This window comes from Sceloporus undulatus, chromosome 4, assembly GCF_019175285.1.
Source record: "Sceloporus undulatus isolate JIND9_A2432 ecotype Alabama chromosome 4, SceUnd_v1.1, whole genome shotgun sequence".
In the NCBI taxonomy this organism is placed as follows: domain Eukaryota; kingdom Metazoa; phylum Chordata; class Lepidosauria; order Squamata; family Phrynosomatidae; genus Sceloporus; species Sceloporus undulatus.
Window position 1 is genome coordinate 13,772,470 of NC_056525.1, and position 21,025 is coordinate 13,793,494.

General features: G+C 43.0%; 1 protein-coding gene across 5 annotated transcripts in view; it reads right to left on the minus strand.

Moving 5' to 3' along the window:
• The window catches only part of LSM14B (LSM family member 14B), a 42,382-nt gene that overhangs the window by 13,314 nt on the left and 8,043 nt on the right, over positions 1-21,025 (minus strand). For 3 of the 5 annotated variants that reach the window (XM_042462661.1, XM_042462660.1, XM_042462659.1), the window contains exons 1-2: positions 12,439-12,562; positions 2,255-2,418 (exon numbers count right to left, since the gene is read on the minus strand). In XM_042462661.1, coding sequence (XP_042318595.1) covers positions 2,255-2,418; positions 12,439-12,562 — 288 coding nt within the window. Of the gene's footprint in view, positions 1-2,254; positions 2,419-3,055; positions 3,078-12,438; positions 12,563-21,025 lie in introns of those variants that run through there. The other 2 variants (XM_042462663.1, XM_042462664.1) reach the window with 2 other exon arrangements.

Genomic DNA, 21,025 nt, shown 5'->3' on the forward strand with positions numbered 1-21,025 from the left:
CTGAGGCACAGCTGCGGCGCATTTTAAGCCTCGTAACCCTAACCCTAACCCTAACCCTAACCCTAGAGCAACATGTACGCATGCGCTGCTTGGAAAGTTTGGACTTTAAAGTGCACCCCTACACACATTCCTCTGCCATTTTCACCTAACAATAAAAAACGCTAAAACTGTAAATATTGACATATGTACAAAGGAGGTGAGGGGAGATGGCAGGGGGACAGCGGTGGCAGCGGAGACAGCTGTGGCTGCGCATTGCAGATTCAGCAGGAGCGCGGGGACCAAAGGAGAGGAGGCATCCATGATGCTGGTGACATTGGCAACGTGCAAGTGGACAAGGATGCCAACACCAGCTGATCACCAGCTGGCAGGAGACCACCATTGTTTTTGGGCAGAGCGGGGGGGGGGAGGTTTAAAGGGGCTTGGGCACTTTAAATATGCCCATAGGCTTTCTGCCGCCGCTGCTTTAGCGCTGCGCAGCTGCGCATCCGCCAGCCGGCAAAGGAAAAAAAAAGAGACCCCGGAGCTTGAATGTGCCCAAGACCTTTTGATGCCCTCTAAACTTGCCCCCAAAAGCAAAGGGCAACTACAGGGGGCCTGGGCCTGGGATCAAGGGGCAGGGAGCACTGACAAGGCACTAGGTCCCATGATGTCTCATAAAGACATCATTTTGCCTCCCAGGGCATGTGTTCCCTCCCAGCCCTATCTACTCTATTCTACCCTTCCTCCCACCATGCCTGGCTCACTGGTCCCCAAAGCAGCAATCTCCAAACTCTGTCCTTCCAGACGTTTGGACTTCATCTCCCAGAATCCCCAGCCACCTTGCCCTGTGGTCTGGGATTCTGGGAGATGAAGTCCAAACGCCTGGGAGGACAGAGTTTGGACATTGCTACCTCACACCACTCCTGCCTAGCTTTAGACTGCACAGGGAAAAAGTTTAAAGGGGCTTGGGTGCTTTAAATGCACAGACAGGCTTTCTGCCGCCGCTGCTTAGCGATGCAGCTGCGCAGCTGCGCACTTCTCATGCGGCAAAAGAAAAAAAAGCCGTGCTTTGGGCCGCCCGTGCGGAAGCTGCCTCTCTTTTTGCAGCGTACTCCGAGGCGGCGGTTTGGAAACTCCGGGTCCGAAACGGACCCAGGTGAGGCGTCTTCACTGCCCCCCGTGTGGAAGCTCCAACACCTGAGCCATGCCCCCGGGGCGGGCCTTCTGGAGGCTCCGCATTCAGCTGAATACACCTCCAAGACGTCCTCCCCTGCCCGTCTGTAACCTGCCTGTGTTTTCAATGTCATATCTTTTTTATCTCTATCCAACAAATCTTCATATGTAATCCATTTATTTGCATCTAATTGTACTCTATTAAATAGTGCTTCATTGGGAGAGGCCCATTTTGGAATGTATTTGCAGCATGTAGGCTTTATTTTTGTTCTAACTCTTAAAAGGGAGAGCCGAAATACAATGATTATTGAAGTCTCTATTCACTTTTACTTTGTCATAAAATAGATATCTGTGCCATCCATATCTGGACCCTCTAATTGTAACATGTTTCATTGGTTTTTCCTCAGCGTCCGCTCCCAGGGCATACTGCACAGCGCTCCTCTGGCGCTGTGTCTGTACAATGCAGTGCTGAAGGAGCACTGTAAAGCTGCACTGCTGTAACTATTGCCCCCTTTCCAAGGTGGAAAAAGGAGCTTTTGCGCCCTAGAAAGACCAAATTGGGGCTGCGAATCTTTGTGCTCGGTGTGTGAGACAATGATATTTATTAGAGCTAAGAAGCTTGTTACTGTCAACTACATTAACCAAGTCTCAATTCTAACCACAGATACAGTTGGCCCTCCTTATCCACGGATTTTTTATCTGCTGATTCAAGCATCCACAGCTTGGAAAGATACACAAAAGGTATAAATTCCAAATAGCAAACCTTGATTTTCCATTTTATACAAGGGGCACCATTTTGCTATGCCATTGTATTTAATATGACTTGAGCATCCACAGATTTTGGTATCCACGGGGAACCAAACCCCAGCGGATAACAAGGACCTACTGTATAATAAATCAACTCCTGCTTATTACTTGGTCATTTGAGAATGACAGCCATTTTTGTTCTTACTGGGTGAGGACAGATCAGCTACACTTAGGTGGAATTACCACCCAAATAACCATCATTTTCATTTTTCTAGCCATCCCCAAAGAAATATGGTGATCCAAGCTTACTTTGGTAGGTGGAACCACTACTAACATTTCAGACAGAAGCACTCACTTGGACAATAGCAGGATCCTGTGGCAGATTATGTTGCGCTTTTGGAGGCTCACATACAGTGATATCTTTGATGTCACTCCCTCGGAAAATGATATACTCATAAACTTCTTCTCTCGGGGGTGCCGGACGGTCTGTAGGACGATCTTCCGTTCCAAAGGAGCGCACTTTTAGCATTAAAGAAAAGCAAAGTGTTACATGGTTTGAGCACAATATGCTATTTACTGCTTTTACACAAGTGGCTTCCAGACACCTTCTAGGACCATTTCAACTACAACTTCAGTTCTAAAATTGGAAATTAGCTTTTTGAAAGAGAGGTTAGAACTTCTGTTGACCTTGCCTGCTGCATTCTGATCAGAACAATGAAGCCAGCTGTTTTATACAGTACTTGCGAACCCATGTTAGAGTCTGTCTCCTGCCCCCTTACCCTGCATTATTCAGCACTCTTGCTGTAGGAATGGAGACAAGATACTCTAGGGAAGCATCTATCATCTAGCACCTTAAACCACAGTTTTTGTTTTTAAAAAAAATAACAATGAAACTGTGTGACTGGGATGACTCAAATTGTTTCTCTCCCAAGTAAACAACTCCTAGACATTTGAAATCGACAGTTGGTTGTTTGGCCAAGATGATTTTTAATTTATTTTATTTCAAAGAGGCATCCTGTTTAAGCAACTCTCCTTCCAAGAGCTAGCACCTGTGCTATTCTTTTTTGGCACCAAACAATGAGCTTTTTAATTGTATTTTTTAATTAAAGTCTCAAAAATCTTTAATATAGAGAATAATGTTGATTCTTACACATACTTTGTATTTATTCTTGCTTTTTCTCCTTTTTTCCTAGGTCTTTATTGGAAGTAATTTTCTTTTAAAGAGCTTGGTGAAATACACACAACACCTGATCTCTTCAGAGTGGAGCCTTTTTAAAAGATTAAATGTTACATAATTGAAATTAATAACAGAAATAGAGAGTGAAGCCAACAAAAAGGGTCAGTTCATGGTTAAGTCTCATTACTGACTGAAGATAATGCATTTTAAATGCTTTCCTTTATTTTGCAGGTAAAAGTGTAACTGGAATGTACTGAATACTCTTATTTTCCAAAGCCCCTTGATGAAATTTTAATGCTTTTTTAAAAAAAAATCTGCTCTATTCATAGTTTCATTATATATTCAGTATGAACTCACTGGACATATAAAAAATGGGACTGAAATCCATTCAACACATTTTCAAGAATATCATGCCAAAGCATGAGGTCAACAACATTATCAAAGCACTATACCCGTTGTAGAGGTCAATTAAGGTCATCAATCCCAATTTTTGTCTTTACTTCTCAAATAAGCAGCATCTTTACTGTTTAGTATGATTACAGACTTTGTCCCACCTCCTTCAACATAACTTCTTTTGCAGGACTCACTGACCTTCTGACTGAGATCAAAAGAAACCAGGTCAGACCATTTGCACATACATTTACAACAGGGGATGGCAATCTCTTGCCAATGGGCCTAATATGGTTTTCAGAGTTTCCCTGTCTGGACTACAGGATTCTGTGACAGGCTGTAATCCTAAAAGCTATCCTTAAGGGAACCCTACGATCTCCTTTAGCAGATCTAAGACTTTATCCCTCCCTTCTCTTCATTGCATGGGGAATAACAGCAAAGCCAGCCAAGCACAGCTGACTAGCTTTGCTACATCTCTGTGAAGACAGAGAGAAGAGTGAAGTTAGGTCCCTGGTGGAGGCACAATTTGGAAAAGCTCTACTTTCCACTTTATCCAGGGACCTGATGACATTGGGGAGTGGCAAATCCCCTGATGTCTCCTATTTTGTGAGTGGGGAAAGCCGGGCCCTAACGTATCTTGGGTCTGGCAGCAGGTTGCTAAGACACAGATATTTTCCCTATCATCTTTACCTCCTCCTTTAATTGGCAGTACCAGGTTATACATACTGAACTATCTACACAAAAAGCAAGTGTTTACCACTACCACTGGGCAATGGTCCATTCCCCAACAACCTGTTTCTGACTTGCATGGAGCACTACATAGTAAGGATAGGCAATCAAAGACCCAGGAAGGGGAAGCCTAGAACTAGTCTGCTCTTCCTCAGATAAGCACTTTATGCTCTTTTTCCTGTTACTAACAGACAAATGTCCTTTGCCATGGTCCTCAACAGAGTTCTTGCTTTAATCACCTCAGTTGCTGTTTCTTATCTGCCTTGGTTATTAGTAGTGAGTGAAGAGCAAAGCTTCTGTGTCTGGCCACAGTCTGAAGGAAAACAACTCAAGAGCCCTTTGCCCATCTCTGTGCTCCATTCAAACATGTCACCTGTAAGAAATGAGCTGCTACCCTCACCCACAGAAACCAATTTTGTCACAAGGCTTCTCTGTAACAAGATACTTGTGCAACTCTTCAGGTGCAACTCTCAGCATTCCTCACCATTGGCTATATTTATCAAAGATGCTACAAATTACATAGAATCATAGAGTTGGAAGAGACTGCAAGGGCCATCCAGTCCAACCCCCTGCCATGCAGGAAATCCAGATCAAAGCATCCCCGACAGATGGCCATCCAGCCTCCGTTTGAAGACCTCCAAGGAGGGAGACTCCACTACACTCCTAGGAAGTGTGTTCCACTGTCGAACAGCCCTTACTGTCAGGAAGTTCCTCCTAATGTTGAGGTGGAATCTCTTTTCCTGCAGCTTGCATCCATTGTTCCGGGTCCTGTTCTCTGGAGCAGCAGAAAACAAGCTTGCTCAATTCCTCAATATGATATCCCTTCAACTATTTAAACAGGGCTATCATATCACCTCTTAACCTTCTTTTCTCCAGGCTAAACATACCCAGCTCCCTAGGTGTTCCTCATAGGGCATGGTTTCCAGACCTTTCACCATCTTAGTCGCCCTCCTCTGGACACGCTCCAGTTTCTCAATGTCCTTTTTGAATTGTGGCGCCCAGAACTGGACACAATATTCCAGATGGGGCCTGACCAGAGCAGAATAGAGTGGCACTATTACTTCCCTTGATCTAGACACTATACTTCTATCGATGCAGCCTAGAATCGCATTGGCCTTGTTAGCTGCCGCATCGCACTGTTGACTCATGTTCAACTTGTGGTCTACTTGGACTCCTAGATCCCTTTCACATGTTGTCTCCTTAAGCCAGGTGTCCCCTGTCCTATATCCGTGCATTTCATTTTTTCGCCCTAAGTGCAATACCTTACATTTCTCCCTGTTGAAGTTCATTCTGTTAGCTGTGGCCCAGCTTTTGAATTTTGATCCTGTCCTCTGGAGTATTAACTATTCCTCCTAATTTGGTGTCATCTGCAAATTTGATAAGTATTCCCCCAATTTTTTCCTCCAAGTCATTGACAATTCTGGAGGCTGCATAATCTGTCTCAACTTTACATTTTTAATTGAGGGAAAGCTGAGAGGTTCAATTTCTGAACTCAAAATCAGACATATGACTTGTTACTCTTGTGGAAATGCATACTGGCTGCACCAGAAGCATGGGTATATTGAAATCTAGATTTGAGAGACGGAGGCCTCACCAGACCTAGCTATTTATTCAACAAAACAAACATAAGGAAGCCTATATTATTAGGAAACTAGGGGAAGATGGTTGGTTCCAAGTTATAAACAAAAGACAACCGTTTGTATTTCAAAACATATAAAATTTAAAAGGAAAGCCAAAAACCATCTCCACTTGTACTTTATGAAACAACCTGCCAAGAATCATAGAATTGGAAGAGACCACAAGGGCCACCCAGTCCAACCCCTGCCATGCAGGAACTCTCAATCAAAGCATATCTGAAAGATGGCCACACAACCTCTGTTTAAAGACCTCCAAGGAAGGTGACTCTACTACACAAGGAGGGAGTGCGTTCCACTGTCGAACAGCCCTTACTGTCCTGAAGGTCCCAGAAATGTTGAGGTGGAATCTCTATTCCTGGAGCTTGCATCCATTGTTCCGTGTCCTATTCTCTGGAGCATCAGAAAACAAGCTTGCTCCATCCTCAATATGAAATCCCTTCAAATATTTACACAGGGCTATCATATCTCCTCTTAACCTTCTCTTCTCCAGGTTAAACATTCCCAGCTCCCTAAGTCGTTCCTCATAGGGCATGATTTCAAGACTCTTCGCCATTTTAGTCGCCCTTCTTTGTACACACTCCAGTTTCTCAACATCCTTTTTAAATTGTGGTGCCCAGAACTGGACACAGTATGCAACATAATAGGACAAAGGGTTTATCCAGAAGGTAAGGAGGCCAGAAAAGATACAAAATCATGCAAAGGAACAACTGATAAATTGCTGCTGTCACCCTCGTCTCTCTGAATCAAGCAGAATGGGATTAGACACCAGACATGCAGCATAAAAAGGTTTATTTCCCTCTTTACACAGTCCTGCTGCTCAGCTTTACAATTGTTTTAAAGGAAGCTCAGGGGCTTTAAATACTTCCTTAACTCTGTACAGAAACCATAAGACTAACATCTGGTCTACCATCTTTTTTTAATTAAGAGGCCACATTACTCCAAGATGTTGGTGGAAAAAACTAACTTGAACAGAGACTGCCTGCAGTTCAACACACGTAACCACTGTACTGCCAAGTAACCAACTTGAACATCGTCAATATGCTAGTGCTTCCCAATCAGGTTTTGCCAAGCTAGGAGCAGTCTCCTTTAGCTGCCACCAGACTGCCATATATAAGGAGCTGACTCATGGAACAGGTAAGCCACAGCTGAACACAAGCCCAATGGGTCTATTTGGCTTCATTCTTTTCCCCAATCCAAAGACCTGAGTACTTTATTAGTAACATCACATTTATATTTTTATACAGAATATTACTTTTTCTTGTATACAGAATATCACTATTATGGGATACATGGACAGACCAGTAATGATCCCATAAATAAAATAAATAATAAATAACAATTCCAAGGCAAAAGTGGATGAAGGAAACTGACAAGTCCATGTCTTTTACAGAAACTGGGGATGAAGTCTCCACATAAAACATAAATAGCAGGCAACCAGTTTAGCTTTAAACTTCTAAGAACACAGACCCCAACTTTCAGGACCAATCTACAACAGCAAAATACAAGTACTTTGTCTGTCCTTTCCTCTAAAAAACAAATCTAAACTTGAAACAAGAGAGTGTGGTGCTGGGACAACCCTGAGGCAGGACACACAACTCAATACCACTGTGTATGGAAGAATGCCAGCAAACACTTGTATGGCATAGTCTACGCTTACAGCCTCCAAAACCTAGGAGTTAAGTTTTTATGAGAGTCCCTGGAGTCACATCACTTGCAAGAATCTAGGTCATTTCACAATTATCAAAGCCAAGGCCCTAGAGAAGTTTGAGCCTTCTACTTTCATGCCATTACCCTGCAAATTAGGGCAATTCAGGAATATTACTCTTCCTCATTACACAGGGAGACAAAGAAGGAAACAGTCTCCTAATTCTCAAAATGATGAAGTGAAAATAAGAAGGAACCATACCCACCACTTGCTAATTGTGAGAGAAGCATATACTTCCTTCCCCAGTAAAGCAGGCAGTTGCCAAAGAGTTTTTCTTACACTATTATTCCTAGCACTTCTTTGTTTTTAGCCACCTTACAAACAACTTTGACTCATGAGACTTCCAAATTACCTGCTTAGGTCTTGCAGACTCATGCACGTCTTCCTTGACTAAGTCTACCCATCTAGAGCATGATCTTCCTTTCTTCTTACTGCCCTCCAATTTTAATAGGATCAGGTTTATGTGCAAGATTGCTGGAGTTTTCCCACTCACGCAAACCCTTGAGATTAAAAACTCACAGTACAACCACAAAAAGCCAAAGGATCTCTTTGCAGTGGGGAAAGAAGTGGAGTGAAGGAGATAATCATGCAGAATGGAGAAGCATCTCAGTCAGGCCTATAAGAGGATAGAGTGGTGGATTGTAGCTTCTCTATTCTGCATGACTTTCTCCTTCACTCCACCTCTTTCCCCACTTAGCTAAATGGATTGGGCCCAGGGTATCTGGAGGACCGCCTCTCTCCATATAATCCACCCCGCAGACTCAGATCATCTGAGCAGCAACATCTAAGAGTTCCAAAGGCTAGATTAGCTTCCACCTCTAGGAGGGCCTTCACCATCTCGGTCCCCAACCTCTAGAACTCGCTGCCCCTTGAGCTCCGCTTAGCCACCTCCCTAGCCCAATTTAAGAAGGGGCTGAAAACCTATTTCTTCGAGCAGGCCTACCCCTGACTATTTCGCCCCAGAATGCTCTCCCCTTCCCCCCCGTCCGTCCGTCAGCATTGTCAAGCTGGCACCTTTGAGACGGGAAGAAGGGAACAGCTAGGTAGCCTGGAGATCTTATATCTGGAAATTTTAAAAAGCTAATTCTCTTATCACCAAGTATGCAAAAAATCCCCTTTCCTAAATACAGATCTGGCAAAGGTTTGTGAAAGGGGTGTATACACACCCCCTCTGCATTTAAAAGCCATCATTTACAGCATCTGAATAATTTGCTGAGCTCTCCAGCAGAAGGGAGAAAGTGCAAGTGTACATTTTCTCTTCCTTTAGTACCAATGAATCTATTAAAAGCGGCAGTACTAAAATAAATCGCCAGGCAGCCTCCTATATACTCTCTCTCCATGAAAGGATGGGCCAAGGGGAGGGCAGGCAAAGAGAAAGTAGTTTAACCTTTTAGTCTCACCTCACCCCATGGCGTCCTGTTTACCATCCGCACTGCAGAAATAATCCAGTTTGGCACAGCTTTAACTGCCATGGCTCCATGCTTTGGAATTTTGGGAACTGTAGTTTTGTGAGACATTTAGCCTTCTTTGTCAGAGAGTTCTGGTGCCACTTATTAGCTGCTCTCGATTCGACCCCGATTTATGACAATGAGGCATCTCCAAGACCCCCTATCCTCCACCGCTCTGATTAGCTCCCATGTCCTCCATGACTGAGTCTATCTATCTGGTGTGTGGTCTTCCTCTCTTTCTACTACCCTCTACCTTTCCTAGCATTATTGTTTTTTTCTAGTGATCCATGCCTTCCCATTATGTGATCAAAGTATGACAGCCTCAGTTTTGTCATCTTGGCTTGTAGAGAGATTTCTGGATTGATCTGTTCAAAGAACCATTTGTTTGTCTTTTTGACTGTCCACAGTATTCTCAAGCATTCTTCTCCAGCACCTCATCTCAAATGAGTATTTTCTTTCTGTCTGCCTTTTTTACTATCCAGCTCTCACATCTGTACAGGGTAATGGAGAATACAACGGCTGCCACATCAAACTGGTTCCACATTCAAGTACAGTTCCCAGGATTTCATAGCATTAAGTGCTGGTCATTAAATTGGTTTCAAAGTGGATTATTTTTTCAGCACAGGTCTCTTGACTTCCTTTCCTGAAAGAGAAGCAGCCAGTTCCATCTACAGAAAAACCCAGCCTAAATCCCAACTGTTTTAACTGCTGACCTCTCAAATTCATTTAACAAGACACTGAAACAAGGCATCTTCTCTAGTTGAGACTAACAGCCCTGGCAAGACATACATCCCATAGATAAATAAATAAAATTTCATATATATAAAACCCTGGCCTAAATCCCAAACGTTAGGTGTCTACCCATCAAAAACATTTAACAAGACCTTCACTGAGATAAGGAGTCTTCTCTAGTTGAGACTGAGCCGCGACATGCATGTGTTTGTGTGTTGGGGGGGGATATTATCAGAGCAAAACAAACAGGGCCACTAAGTGAAACCACTCTTTAAGGCCATTTTGGGAGAAGGCAGAATATCAATCTCATACCTAAATAAATAAATAAAAAAAATTCCATCTGCAGAAAATCTTGGCCCAATACCAACTGTTGGGTGTCCACCTCTCAAAAAAATTAACAAGACAGCACTTTTTCTGTTTGGACTAAGATCCATGGTCTCTCTGTATGAGTGAGAGGGTTCTGAAGCCAAACGAATAGGTCACTGAGGATGAAACCCCTCCCCTTTACAACCCATTCTGGGAGACAGGCGGGATATAAATCCCATAAACAAATAAATAACATTCCATCGGCAAAATACTGGGGTCTAAATCCCACTGTTTTAAATGGCTACCTCTCAAAAACACTTAACAAGACACACACCAACCCACTAAGACAAGCCGTGATCTCTAGCTGGGACTAACAGCTGTGGGGCTGTGTGTGTGGTAAGAGAGAGACAAACAGAGGGGGGGCTTTTAAAGGCCCTTTTGGAAGAGAGACAGGAAATAAATCCCACAAATAAATAAAAATTCCATCTACAGAAAGACCTGGCCTAAATCCCAAACTGTTTAAGTGCTACCTCTCAAAAGCATTATCAACACACCACACAGCCCTTCTCTAGTTGGATTACTGTGTGTGGAAAGAGAGGGGGGGCTGGTTAAAGCCCTTTTGGGAGAGATAATAATAATAATTTTAATTTATAATAATATAATAACAACAATAATTTTAATTTATATCCTGCCTCTCCGAAAGGATCAAGGCAGGTTTGCAACAAGAGAAGCACAACAAAATACATAAATCAAATACATAAATCCCCTTACCTCCCATCCTTAAACTAAATCCCACAAATAAAATCCCAACTGTTAGGTGTCAACTGCTTAAAGAAAATGTAACAAGGCAACCCCCCCCCAAAAAAAAAAAAAACCCAAGGCGTCTTCTCTAGTTGTAATCAACAACTGTGGCATGTGTGGAGGGGGCTTTTAAAGCCCATTTTGGGGAGAGGCGGGGGATTCCATCTAGAAAAATCCTGGTCTAAATCTCCAACTGTTAGGCGTCAATCTCTCAAAGACATTTAACAAGACCCACAACACACACACACACCACCCCAGGTGATACAAGGCCTGTTCTCTAGTTGGGACTAACAGCCGTGTAGACACGAGACACACAGAGAGAGAGAGAGAGAGGGTGTGGGGACACCTGGCTGAATGAAACTACGTGTGAAAGGGATCTAGGAGTCCAAGTAGACCAAAAACTGAACATGAGTCAACAGTGTGACGCAGCAGCTAATAAGGCCAATGCGTTTTAGGCTGCATCAATAAAAGTATAGTGTCTAGATCAAGGGAAGTAATAGTGCCACTATATTCTGCTTTGGTCAGGCCCCACCTGGAATATTGTGTCCAGTTCTGGGCACCACAATTCCAAAGGACATTGAGAACTGGAGCCATGTGTCCAGAGGAGGGCGACTAAATGATGAAAAGGTCTGGAAACCTTGTCCTATGAGGAACGACTCAGGGCTGGGATGTTTTGCCTGGAGAAGAGAAGGTTAAGAGGTGATATGATAGCCCTGTTTAAATATTTGAAGGGATGTCATATTGAGGAGGGAGCTGACTTGTTTTCTGCTGCTCCAGAGACTAGGACCTGGAGCAATGGATGCAAGCTACAGGAAAAGAGATTCCCACCTCACACTTAGGAGGAACTTCCTGACAGAAAGGGCTGGAACAGACTCCTTCCTCGGGGTTTTGGTGGAGTCTCCTCTTTGGAGGCCTTTAAGCAAAGGCTGGAGCCATCGGTCGAGGATGCTTAGACTGAGATTCCTGCATGGCAGAAGGGGGTTGGGCTGGATGGCCTTGTGGTCTCTTCCGATTCTATGATGCTAAGAGAGGTAAAGAGAGATGCAGGAGAGAGAGAGAGGATCCGCACTGGAGGAATAAGCCAGTCTGGCGCCACTTTAAGGGCCGTGGCTGAATGCTCTGGGTTCTAGGATGGAAGTGTCTGTGGCCGCAGGCGAAGCGGGATTCCTGCTCCGGTGTGGATGCCCAGAGAGACATTGGGCCCATTGCGGGAAAACCCGCCCTTTAAAGCCCAGCGACTGCCTCTCCTCCTCTCCTCCTCCTCCCCAGCCCGCCTTCCCCGGGGCAGCAGGAGAGAAAGAAAGGGCCCAGGGGGGGGAGGCGCTTTTTCCCTCGCCCTCCGCCGCTCAGTGGCTCCCCGCGCCAGCCTGGCCTCTCTCTCTCTTCTCCTCCTCCTCGGCCGAGGTTTGGGGGCCGTAATAAGACCCTCCCCCTCTCCATCTCTCCCTTCCGCCTCCCTCTCGGCTGAGCTTTTAGGCCTCATTAAGGGCCTCCCCGCCCGCCCCTGCCTTCCTCCAGCCGCCGCCTCCTCTCCTCTTTCGGCCGTGTTCCTTGTTTTGTCCTCCCCGCCTTTCCACGCAGCCGCCCTCTGCCTCCCTCCGCCGCCGCGCCATCCTTTGGCGAGGGCGACGGTGGAGTTGTCGGTGTCGATGTGGTGTAGAGGATGCCCTCGTCGCGATCTGCGCGCCTTGGAGATGAGGCTGATTTTGCTCCCGATGTACGGAGTGCCCGAACTCATGCGCCGTCGGATCGGCGAGGAGGAGAGGAGAGGGCCTCGGGGAGTCTGGCGGCGGCGGCGGCGGGTCCGAGGCCCCGTGAAAGGGGCGGCGCCGTCGTCGTCGTCGTCTGCGGCGGGGAGCGATCCGGACAACAAGGCCCAGAGACCAGGACTGAAGTAGCCGTTGACGCGACGTCGTCGTTGTTCTCAACCGCCAACAACAACCTGCAGGCGTCCGTCTCTACTGCAGACTGAGGGAGGAAAACGCGCCGGACGCTCTTTTATAGTGCGGCGAAGGCGGCGACGGCGGGCGGGGAGGAAGGAAAAAAGGGGAGGAAAGTGAGAACGCCCACAGAGAAAGGAAAGAGGAGGAGTTGGGGAGGGGGAAAACAGGGGGAGCAACGGGCGGGCCCGCCATGCCGCCCTGGGCTCGCTCTCTGCGCGAGGCTGGCGGTTTGAAGGAGGTCAGGTTAAGGCAGTGCTTCTTAATTATTTTCTGTCATGCCCCCCCTAGGAGAAGAAAACATTTCGTGCCCCCCGCGCGACTGTAAATAGTATCATTTGTCTATAAAATTGTTATAAGTACACCTCTGCATAACCGAGCCTCGTGCCCCCCTTTACGGAGCCTCGTGCCCCCCCTGGGGGCCTGCCCCACTATTTGAGAAGGCTGGTTAAGGGAAGTTGGAAACAGCGCGGATGGTGCGTCACGTGACCCTTTGGGTCCAGCGTCGCCTGCTGCCACTCGCCCAAACTCACACAAATGATGCATAGATAACAGAGTCGTCATCATCATCATCATCATCCCTCCCTTGATTCAAGCAAATCGACTTCAGCGGCTTTGAGCTTTAAGTCGTTGCGTATGGTTCCTTTTGTTGACGTTTTAAATAAAGGCATCCAAAAGTCTTTTCAGTCTTATTCATTTCATTTTTAGGCCGCCTTTCTTCCCCCACAAAAAGGACACGAGGCGACTTACAAAATTAAGAAAAAATTAAAATAATTTACAGTAATTAAAAAAACACAGTTAAAATCAATAATTAAAACAATGTAAAATTAACATTAAAAGCATACAAAAGACCTATAACACACCTCATATCTAAATACAGTAAAGTCATGGTCAGGTTAGAGGATTGTTTAATTGCTTTTTAAATTTTATATTTATGTATTTTCATATTATTATTATTATTATTATTATTTGTATCCTGCTCTTTTCCCAGAACTGGGACTCAGGGCGGCTTTACAACATTAAAAAATAGTACTGTACAATTAAAAATGCATTAAAAGCAGTTAAATTATTACAATATTTAAACAGTTATTAAAAGAATGAAACACATTTTAAAGAGATAAAACTACTGTATCAATTTTTTAAAAAACGTTACAACATCTCAGCCCATCCTTATAACAATTCCTTAAAAGCCTGTGTGAACTTGTATTGTTTCATACTTGTTTGCCGCCTTGAGTCCCCGTACATTGGGAGAAAGGAGGGATATAACAAAATAATAATAATAATAATAATAATAATAATAATAATAATAATAATAATAATGGAAACCAACTGGGTGACCAACCTGGGCAAGTCCCACTTTCTCAGCCTCAGATTACGGCAATGGAAAACCCCTTCTGTAGAAACCTACCAAGAAAACCCCATGATAGTGTTGCCTTTGGGTTGCCTTAATTTGGGAACAACTTGAAGGCACACAACAACAACAACTATGAAATAACACTTTGTTTTATGTCACCATGGAGGACAAAGAAAAAGTTCCAACACTTATTATCATCATCATCATCATCATTTTCTTATATCCTGCCTTTCTCCCAATATAGTGACTCAAGCCGGCGAAGAACAAGTATAAAACAATACAATTTAAAAGCAGTACAACAACATTAAAATATATAAATATAAAATTTAACAAACCAATTAAACAGTTTTAAGAGTTAAAACAGTTGCAAATTAAAATATAACATGTTAAAAGTACAAACCGTTACCATTTATATAGCTCTCCATCAAACACTCATGGAACTCACTAAATTTTATTTTTTATATATAGGTTCCTCACCAGCTGAATATACTTTTAAAACATTAGATTAAAGACTGCCATCTTTCTGAAGCACGAAGTTACAGATACAGACTATATCAATAATGTTTAACCGTTTTATCTTTTGTACTTCTGTCTTTTTAAATCCCATTGTGTGGAAGAAAGGCGGGAAATAAATCTTTGAAATAAATGAAATAAATAATTGTGGTTGCCGAATGTAAAAGGTTTAGTTCTTGGAAAGTTCCTTCAGAGTAGGTTTGCCATGTTGCCATCCTCTGAGGCTGAGAGAGTGTGGCCTGCCTAAGGTCGCTCAGTGGGTTTCCAAGTCTAGCTGTAATTTGAACTCTGGTCTCCAGCGTTTCAAACCACAATGCCACTATACATACATATATATATTTTAAAAGATTCCTTACCAGCAGAATATACTTTTAAAACATTAAAGACTGTTGTCTTTCTGTAGCACAATCCAGTTCAGCAAGCAGTTACAGGCGGCTATGGGCACAGAATTTGAAAGGTTGAGTCATTGTGTGCCTTCAAGTCATTTCTGACTTAAAGTGACCCTAAGGCAAACCTATCATGGGGTTTTCTTGGCAAGTTTCTTCAGAGGAGGTTTGCCATTGCCGTTCTCTGAAGCTGAGAGAGTGTGACTTGCCAAAGGTCACCCAGAGGTGGAGTGACCATGTCACTCAATCAGTCCTTGGCTGGGCCAGCATTTGAACCCTGATCTCCCAGGGTTCTAGTCCGACACCTGAACCATTGCACCATGCTTGTTGTTACTTATTTAACTCATTTAAATTGAGTCTAGCACACCCTACTAAATCTTCCACTGTCTGATAATCCTAGCTGAACCTAATTGTCCTGATTGACCCGAAACACAAAGACTTTCCTTTCGCTATATCATCTCTCACTCAACTCTTCACAATCTGTTTGCTAACTAGCTGCATCCACACTGCAGAAATAATGCAGTTGTTTGGCACCACTAACCGCCATGGTGCCATCCTTTGGAAATCTGTGGGGCACCAGAACTCTCTGACAGGAAAGGCTAAACAGCTGACAAAATTACAAACCCCAGAATTCTATAGCACTGAACCTTTAAAGCAGTTAAAGTGGTTTCAGACTGCATTACTTGGAAAGAGGAAGGCTGTGCTACAGGTGGATTGATTCAAGAATGCCGGTGGCCCCGAGTTTGCAAGATCTGAGTAGGGAGACACTGAGGTCTCTCAATCACAGATTGCCTTAAGATGAAGTCAGCTTGATGGAAAGCAACAACAAAGCTATTTAAGTTCTTTAAGAAAATATAAATTCAGTATATTCCAGCAAAAGGTGCAAAGGAAATTAGTCTGTGTTTTTGGAGAAGGTTTTATAATATATGTAGCATTGCTCACCTACATACTGCTAGATTACTATATACTATATAGTATACTATATATTCTATAATATATAGAATACATATTATATATGCTATTACAGTAGACCCTTGTTAAACGCTGGGGTTTGGTTCCAAGATCCCCTGTGTATAACAAAATCTGTGTATGCTCAAGTCCCATTAAATATTAGGACATAGCAAAATGGTGTCCCTTATAAAAAATGGAAAATCAAGGTTTGATATTTGAAATGTATACTTTTTGGGAACATTTTCAAACCGTGTATGCTTGAATCCATGTATATAAAATCCATGTATAAGAAGGGCCGACTGTATATACACACACACATCATTATATTACATATTACCGTGAAACAGTGCTAGGAATCAAACTGCCTTCCAGATGTTAGACTTTAACTGCCCTCAATTGCAAGTGTTCCTCACTTGGCTAAAGCAGCTGTTGGGACTTCCAGTCCAAGAATATCTGGGTGCTGCATCACTTCCATGCTTCGTACAGAGAAACCTGGAATTGATTTCCATTTTCCAGAGGTATTATTTGCTTGGGTTGAGGCATTGTTATGCTTAGAGTTAACCCACCATAATTCACAAGTCTTGTTAGTTTTGACTTACTTGCCTCAATGATTTTAGTGAGTCCACTCCAAGCATGGCTTAAGGCTACATTTACACTGCAGAATTAAGGCAGTTTGACATCGCTTAAACTGCCATGGCTCAATGCTAAGGAATTCTGGGATCTGTAATTTTGTGAGCTATTTAGCCTTCTCTGTCAGACAGCTCTGGTGCCACGACAAACTATAAATCCCAGGGTTCTATAGGATGGAGCCAAGACAGTAAATCATTGTTAAACTGCATTAATTTTGTATTCTAACAGCATCCTCTGGATTCAACTGACTCTCTTGAAAGTTGACTTCCAAAATAGATGCTGACTCCTCAGCCTTAATGCGTGTGTTTTCAAGTAGTTTCTGACTTATGGCAACCCTATCACAGGGTTTCAGAGGAGGTTTGCCATAGCCTTCCCCAGGCTGAGAGCATGTGACCTGACCAAGGTCACTCAGTGGGTTTCATGGCTGAGCTGAGAACTGAACCCTGATCTCCAGAGTTATAGTCCAACTCTCAAATCACTATGCCATGCAGGCTCTCTCAGCCTTGATGTAGGGCATAGTTTTTTAATGATAATATGACACCACAACCAGAACTTGGAAACCTTACTTCAGGTACTTCAACTCTCAAATTCCCCCAACCAGAATAGCAAGTAGCCATGCAGGCTGGGGAGCTAGCTCTAGGAGTTTTAGTTCAAAAAAGTAGTTTCCCCAAATTCTGATGGAGAAAACGTCAACTGGATTCATGCAATACAATGCAGTATGGGGGGTGGAGCTTTCCTAAATTCATGAGCTCTATAGACAAATTAAAGTTGCTGTTGTGTTTACCATGAGCTGTTTTGTCTTGTGATATCACAGGCAACGTTCAGAGCTTTGCCATTGCCTTCCCCTGAGGCTGAGAGTGTGTGACTTGCCCAAGGTCACCCAGTGGGTTTCATGGCTGAATGAGGAATCAAAATGTAGTCTCCAGTGTCGCAGTCCAACTCTGAAACCACTATGTCACACTGAATCTCACTAAACTACAAATCCTAAGATTCCACTGGATGCAGCTATATGGTCTCAGAATGCTTTAGTTCTGCAGTGTGGAGCACCCTCAGATCCCATGTAAATCTAATGTGATTTTGCATTGAAGGAAGAAGAGATCTTTGGCAATACATCAGGAGACCAAATCAACCTTTGGTTCCACCATTCAAGCTTAAGTTTCCAACAATCAAATGTATCTGCACTGTGCAACTATACTAGTTTGAGACTGCTTTATGCTATAAAATCCTGAGATCTGTCACTTGGTAAGTGGAATTCTCTACTGGAAAGCTATAGTGCTATCGATCATGTGAGTACCTTAGAGTTTTCTATCTGAGAAAAGTGAGTATTTCACCAGACTGCAAGTCCTAGCATTCTGTAGGATGGAACCAGGAGAATTAAAGTGGTATCTCAAACTGATATTACTATGCAGTGTGCATACATCAAAAATATATCATTGCCAGAAAATTGTGATGTAGAATTCCATGGCTGCTCCAGAACAGTTTGGCACCTCATTTTTGCTCAGTCAGCTCTACAGGAGCATAAGAACCTAGAATTTCAGAAGAAAAGCATGTGGTATCATTTTGATATTGCCAATAAGAAGTGAATGTGTTCCTTGATTAGTGAAATAATTCCAGTGTCTTGTGTTATCATCTCAGACAGAAACATTAGGCCAACTTTGAACTGGATCTGTTATAGGTGGACTAAGATATTTACATGCTATTGGTAAGGACATTCAAACAGCACCCATGATATAAAAGTAAGTGAATCTTATGAATCTCCCTCATCTGAAATGCTTGGGACCAAAAATGTTTTGGATTTTGGATGTTTTTGCATCCAAACTGAAAAGAAGCCCAGCAACCAATTAGTTCCTTCTAATTTAGCACTGAATGTCGGGTTCAGTCTGAAGTTTCCCTACATGGACTTCTTCCAAGTGTATTTTTCAATGTGAGTCCTTTTAGATTTTTAATCTATTTTTTAGAGAAAATATTTTATACTGTAGACATTTTTGGAATGGGAGGTGGGATAGAACTGTTTAAATATATACTTCTAAACAGATATCCCTAAACTTTTCTATCTTGGGCTTTTATTTTATATATATGTGTGTGTGTGTGTGTGCGTGTGTATATATGGAATACCCATATTTGCATATAAGCACTTAATGAAATATCTTGGAGATGGTACTAAAGTTTAAGCACAAAATTCATTTGAGTTTTACATACACCATGTACACATAGACTGCAGGTACACTGAACCATCAGAAACGAAACAAAACAAAACAAACAGCTTCATTTATATACTGCTTCATACTGAATTAACAGTGTCTAAGCCAGTGGTTCCCAACCTTCCTAATGCCGCGACCCTTTAATACAGTTTGTCATGTTGTGGTGACCCAAACCCATGAAATTATTCTCATTGCTACTTCATAACTGTAATTAAATAGGCGTTTTCCAGTGGCCTTAGGCGACCCCCATGAAAGGGTCATTCGATCCCCAAAGGGGTTCCGACCCACAGGTTGGGAACCACTGGTCTAAGCAGTTTACAACTGTAAGCTAATTGCCCCCAACAAGCTGGGTACTCACTATCTCAGCCATCCATTAAAAAGTTTTGATTTTTGCAGTATTTCGGATTTCAGGATTCTGGATAACAGAAATTCAGCCTGTAATGTCTTTGAATTATACTCCTAGATGTTCTACCTTAAATGGGCTGCCTATGCCTACCTATTGATATGGTCTGAACAAATTCTGCCCCCCTCCTATCTGTGATGGCCACCATTAATATCCATTAAGGAACTGGATACTATATCTCTACGTTTGTACATATTTCAAGTTTCTTACATCGCTCTCTCTCTCTGGCTTTTCTTTGCAAACGAAGATTCAGGAACGACTCATCCCACATTTTCTACAAGCGTGTTGATGACTAAAAAGGCTGATCCAAGATAAACAAGTCCAGTTTCAGAAAGCACAGCAGTCTCCTTGGGTGATGTTTCCGAATTGTGGTTCTTTCTGCGTTGTCGTTTCTCTTCGAGACTCATTCGGTGTGAGTTTTCGAAAAAGGTTGCAACATCGTAGATAGTGCGTCTCCATGCCTCCCAATGCAAGGCCATGGCAGACCATTGTTGGTGATCAATTTGGCCAAGCCTGAGATGTTGTTTCAGGGGGTCCTTGTATCTCTTCTTTGGGGCACCTCTCTTACACTGACCCGTGGCGAGTTCACCACTTACATCTACTGTGTAGGTATATATGCAGTTTTTCTTCATGCAACTTCCTGGGTTGGCTCAGGTGATGGAGGTGGTGTGTGTGTTGCTGTGGAGACTCAGGCCTGTGTCAGTGGATGTCATCATTGTTGTGGATGTTTCCACTCATGTCCCAGTGGACATGTTACTGTGTATGGGCTCCATTTACATGTTTTGTTGTGGGTACTTATGTTGGTGGTGATGATGTGGGACCTAATCTAATTCAGCCTGGGGAGTCTGCTACTTTCCTGCAAATTATCCAAGAAAAACTAAGAGGAGATGTGACTCTTAATAACTACGTGGGCTAATCACCTGGCTCCACCTGCACTGTAGAAATAATCTAGAAATAATGAACGCAATGCTATGGAGTTCTGGCAATTGTAGTTTGTTGTGGCACCAAAGCTCACTGTCAGAGAAAGTCAAAAGTCTCACAAAACTAAAGTTCCCAGAATTCCATCTCATGGAGCCATGGAAGGTAAAGCAGTCTCAAACTGCATTCTTTCTGCAGAGAGGATGCAGCCTTAGGTGCTTCTCCTGTTTGTGATCCTTCTCTTTTTGTTCCTGCACTGAGAAGCATATAATGGAAAGGAAAACTCTATACACCGTGTGAATTGTTTGTACACTCGTCCCTCCACATTTGTGGCTTTGACATTTGCGACTCTGATTATTCGCTGATTTTATTGATATGTTGTCTCTAGGAATATCTAGGTCCTCCAGTGCAACTCTATGGTCAACTTTAACCAAAAGTCACAAAGAGGGACCTAGAGAGTTCTAGAGAGAACACTTCACTAGGCATTTGTAGCTACTCCGGTGTAATTCTATGGCCAATATCTGGCAGATGTTGACCACAGAGTTGCACTGGAGGACCCAGAGATTCCTAGAGAGGTGTTCTCTCAGGTAAAAGCGTAGTATTTTTGTTATTTGTGGTTTTTCCACATTCATGGGGGTCCTGCATCCTTAACCCCAGTGAATGTGGAGGGACAAATGTATTTCACTATGGATAATTTTTAAAAAATGAAATACTGTCATATTCTTGCCCTATGTACATTTTTAAAAGCAATTAATATTTGGGCCTGTTTTAAAAAACACTTTGTATTAAGTTTTTCAATCACTTTGTGATTTAACTTGTTTCATAATTAGAATAGTTTCTCTAAAGTGGCAACTGATCTTCCCACACATTTATTTGACTTTTGAAGCTTATTATAGTATAACTAT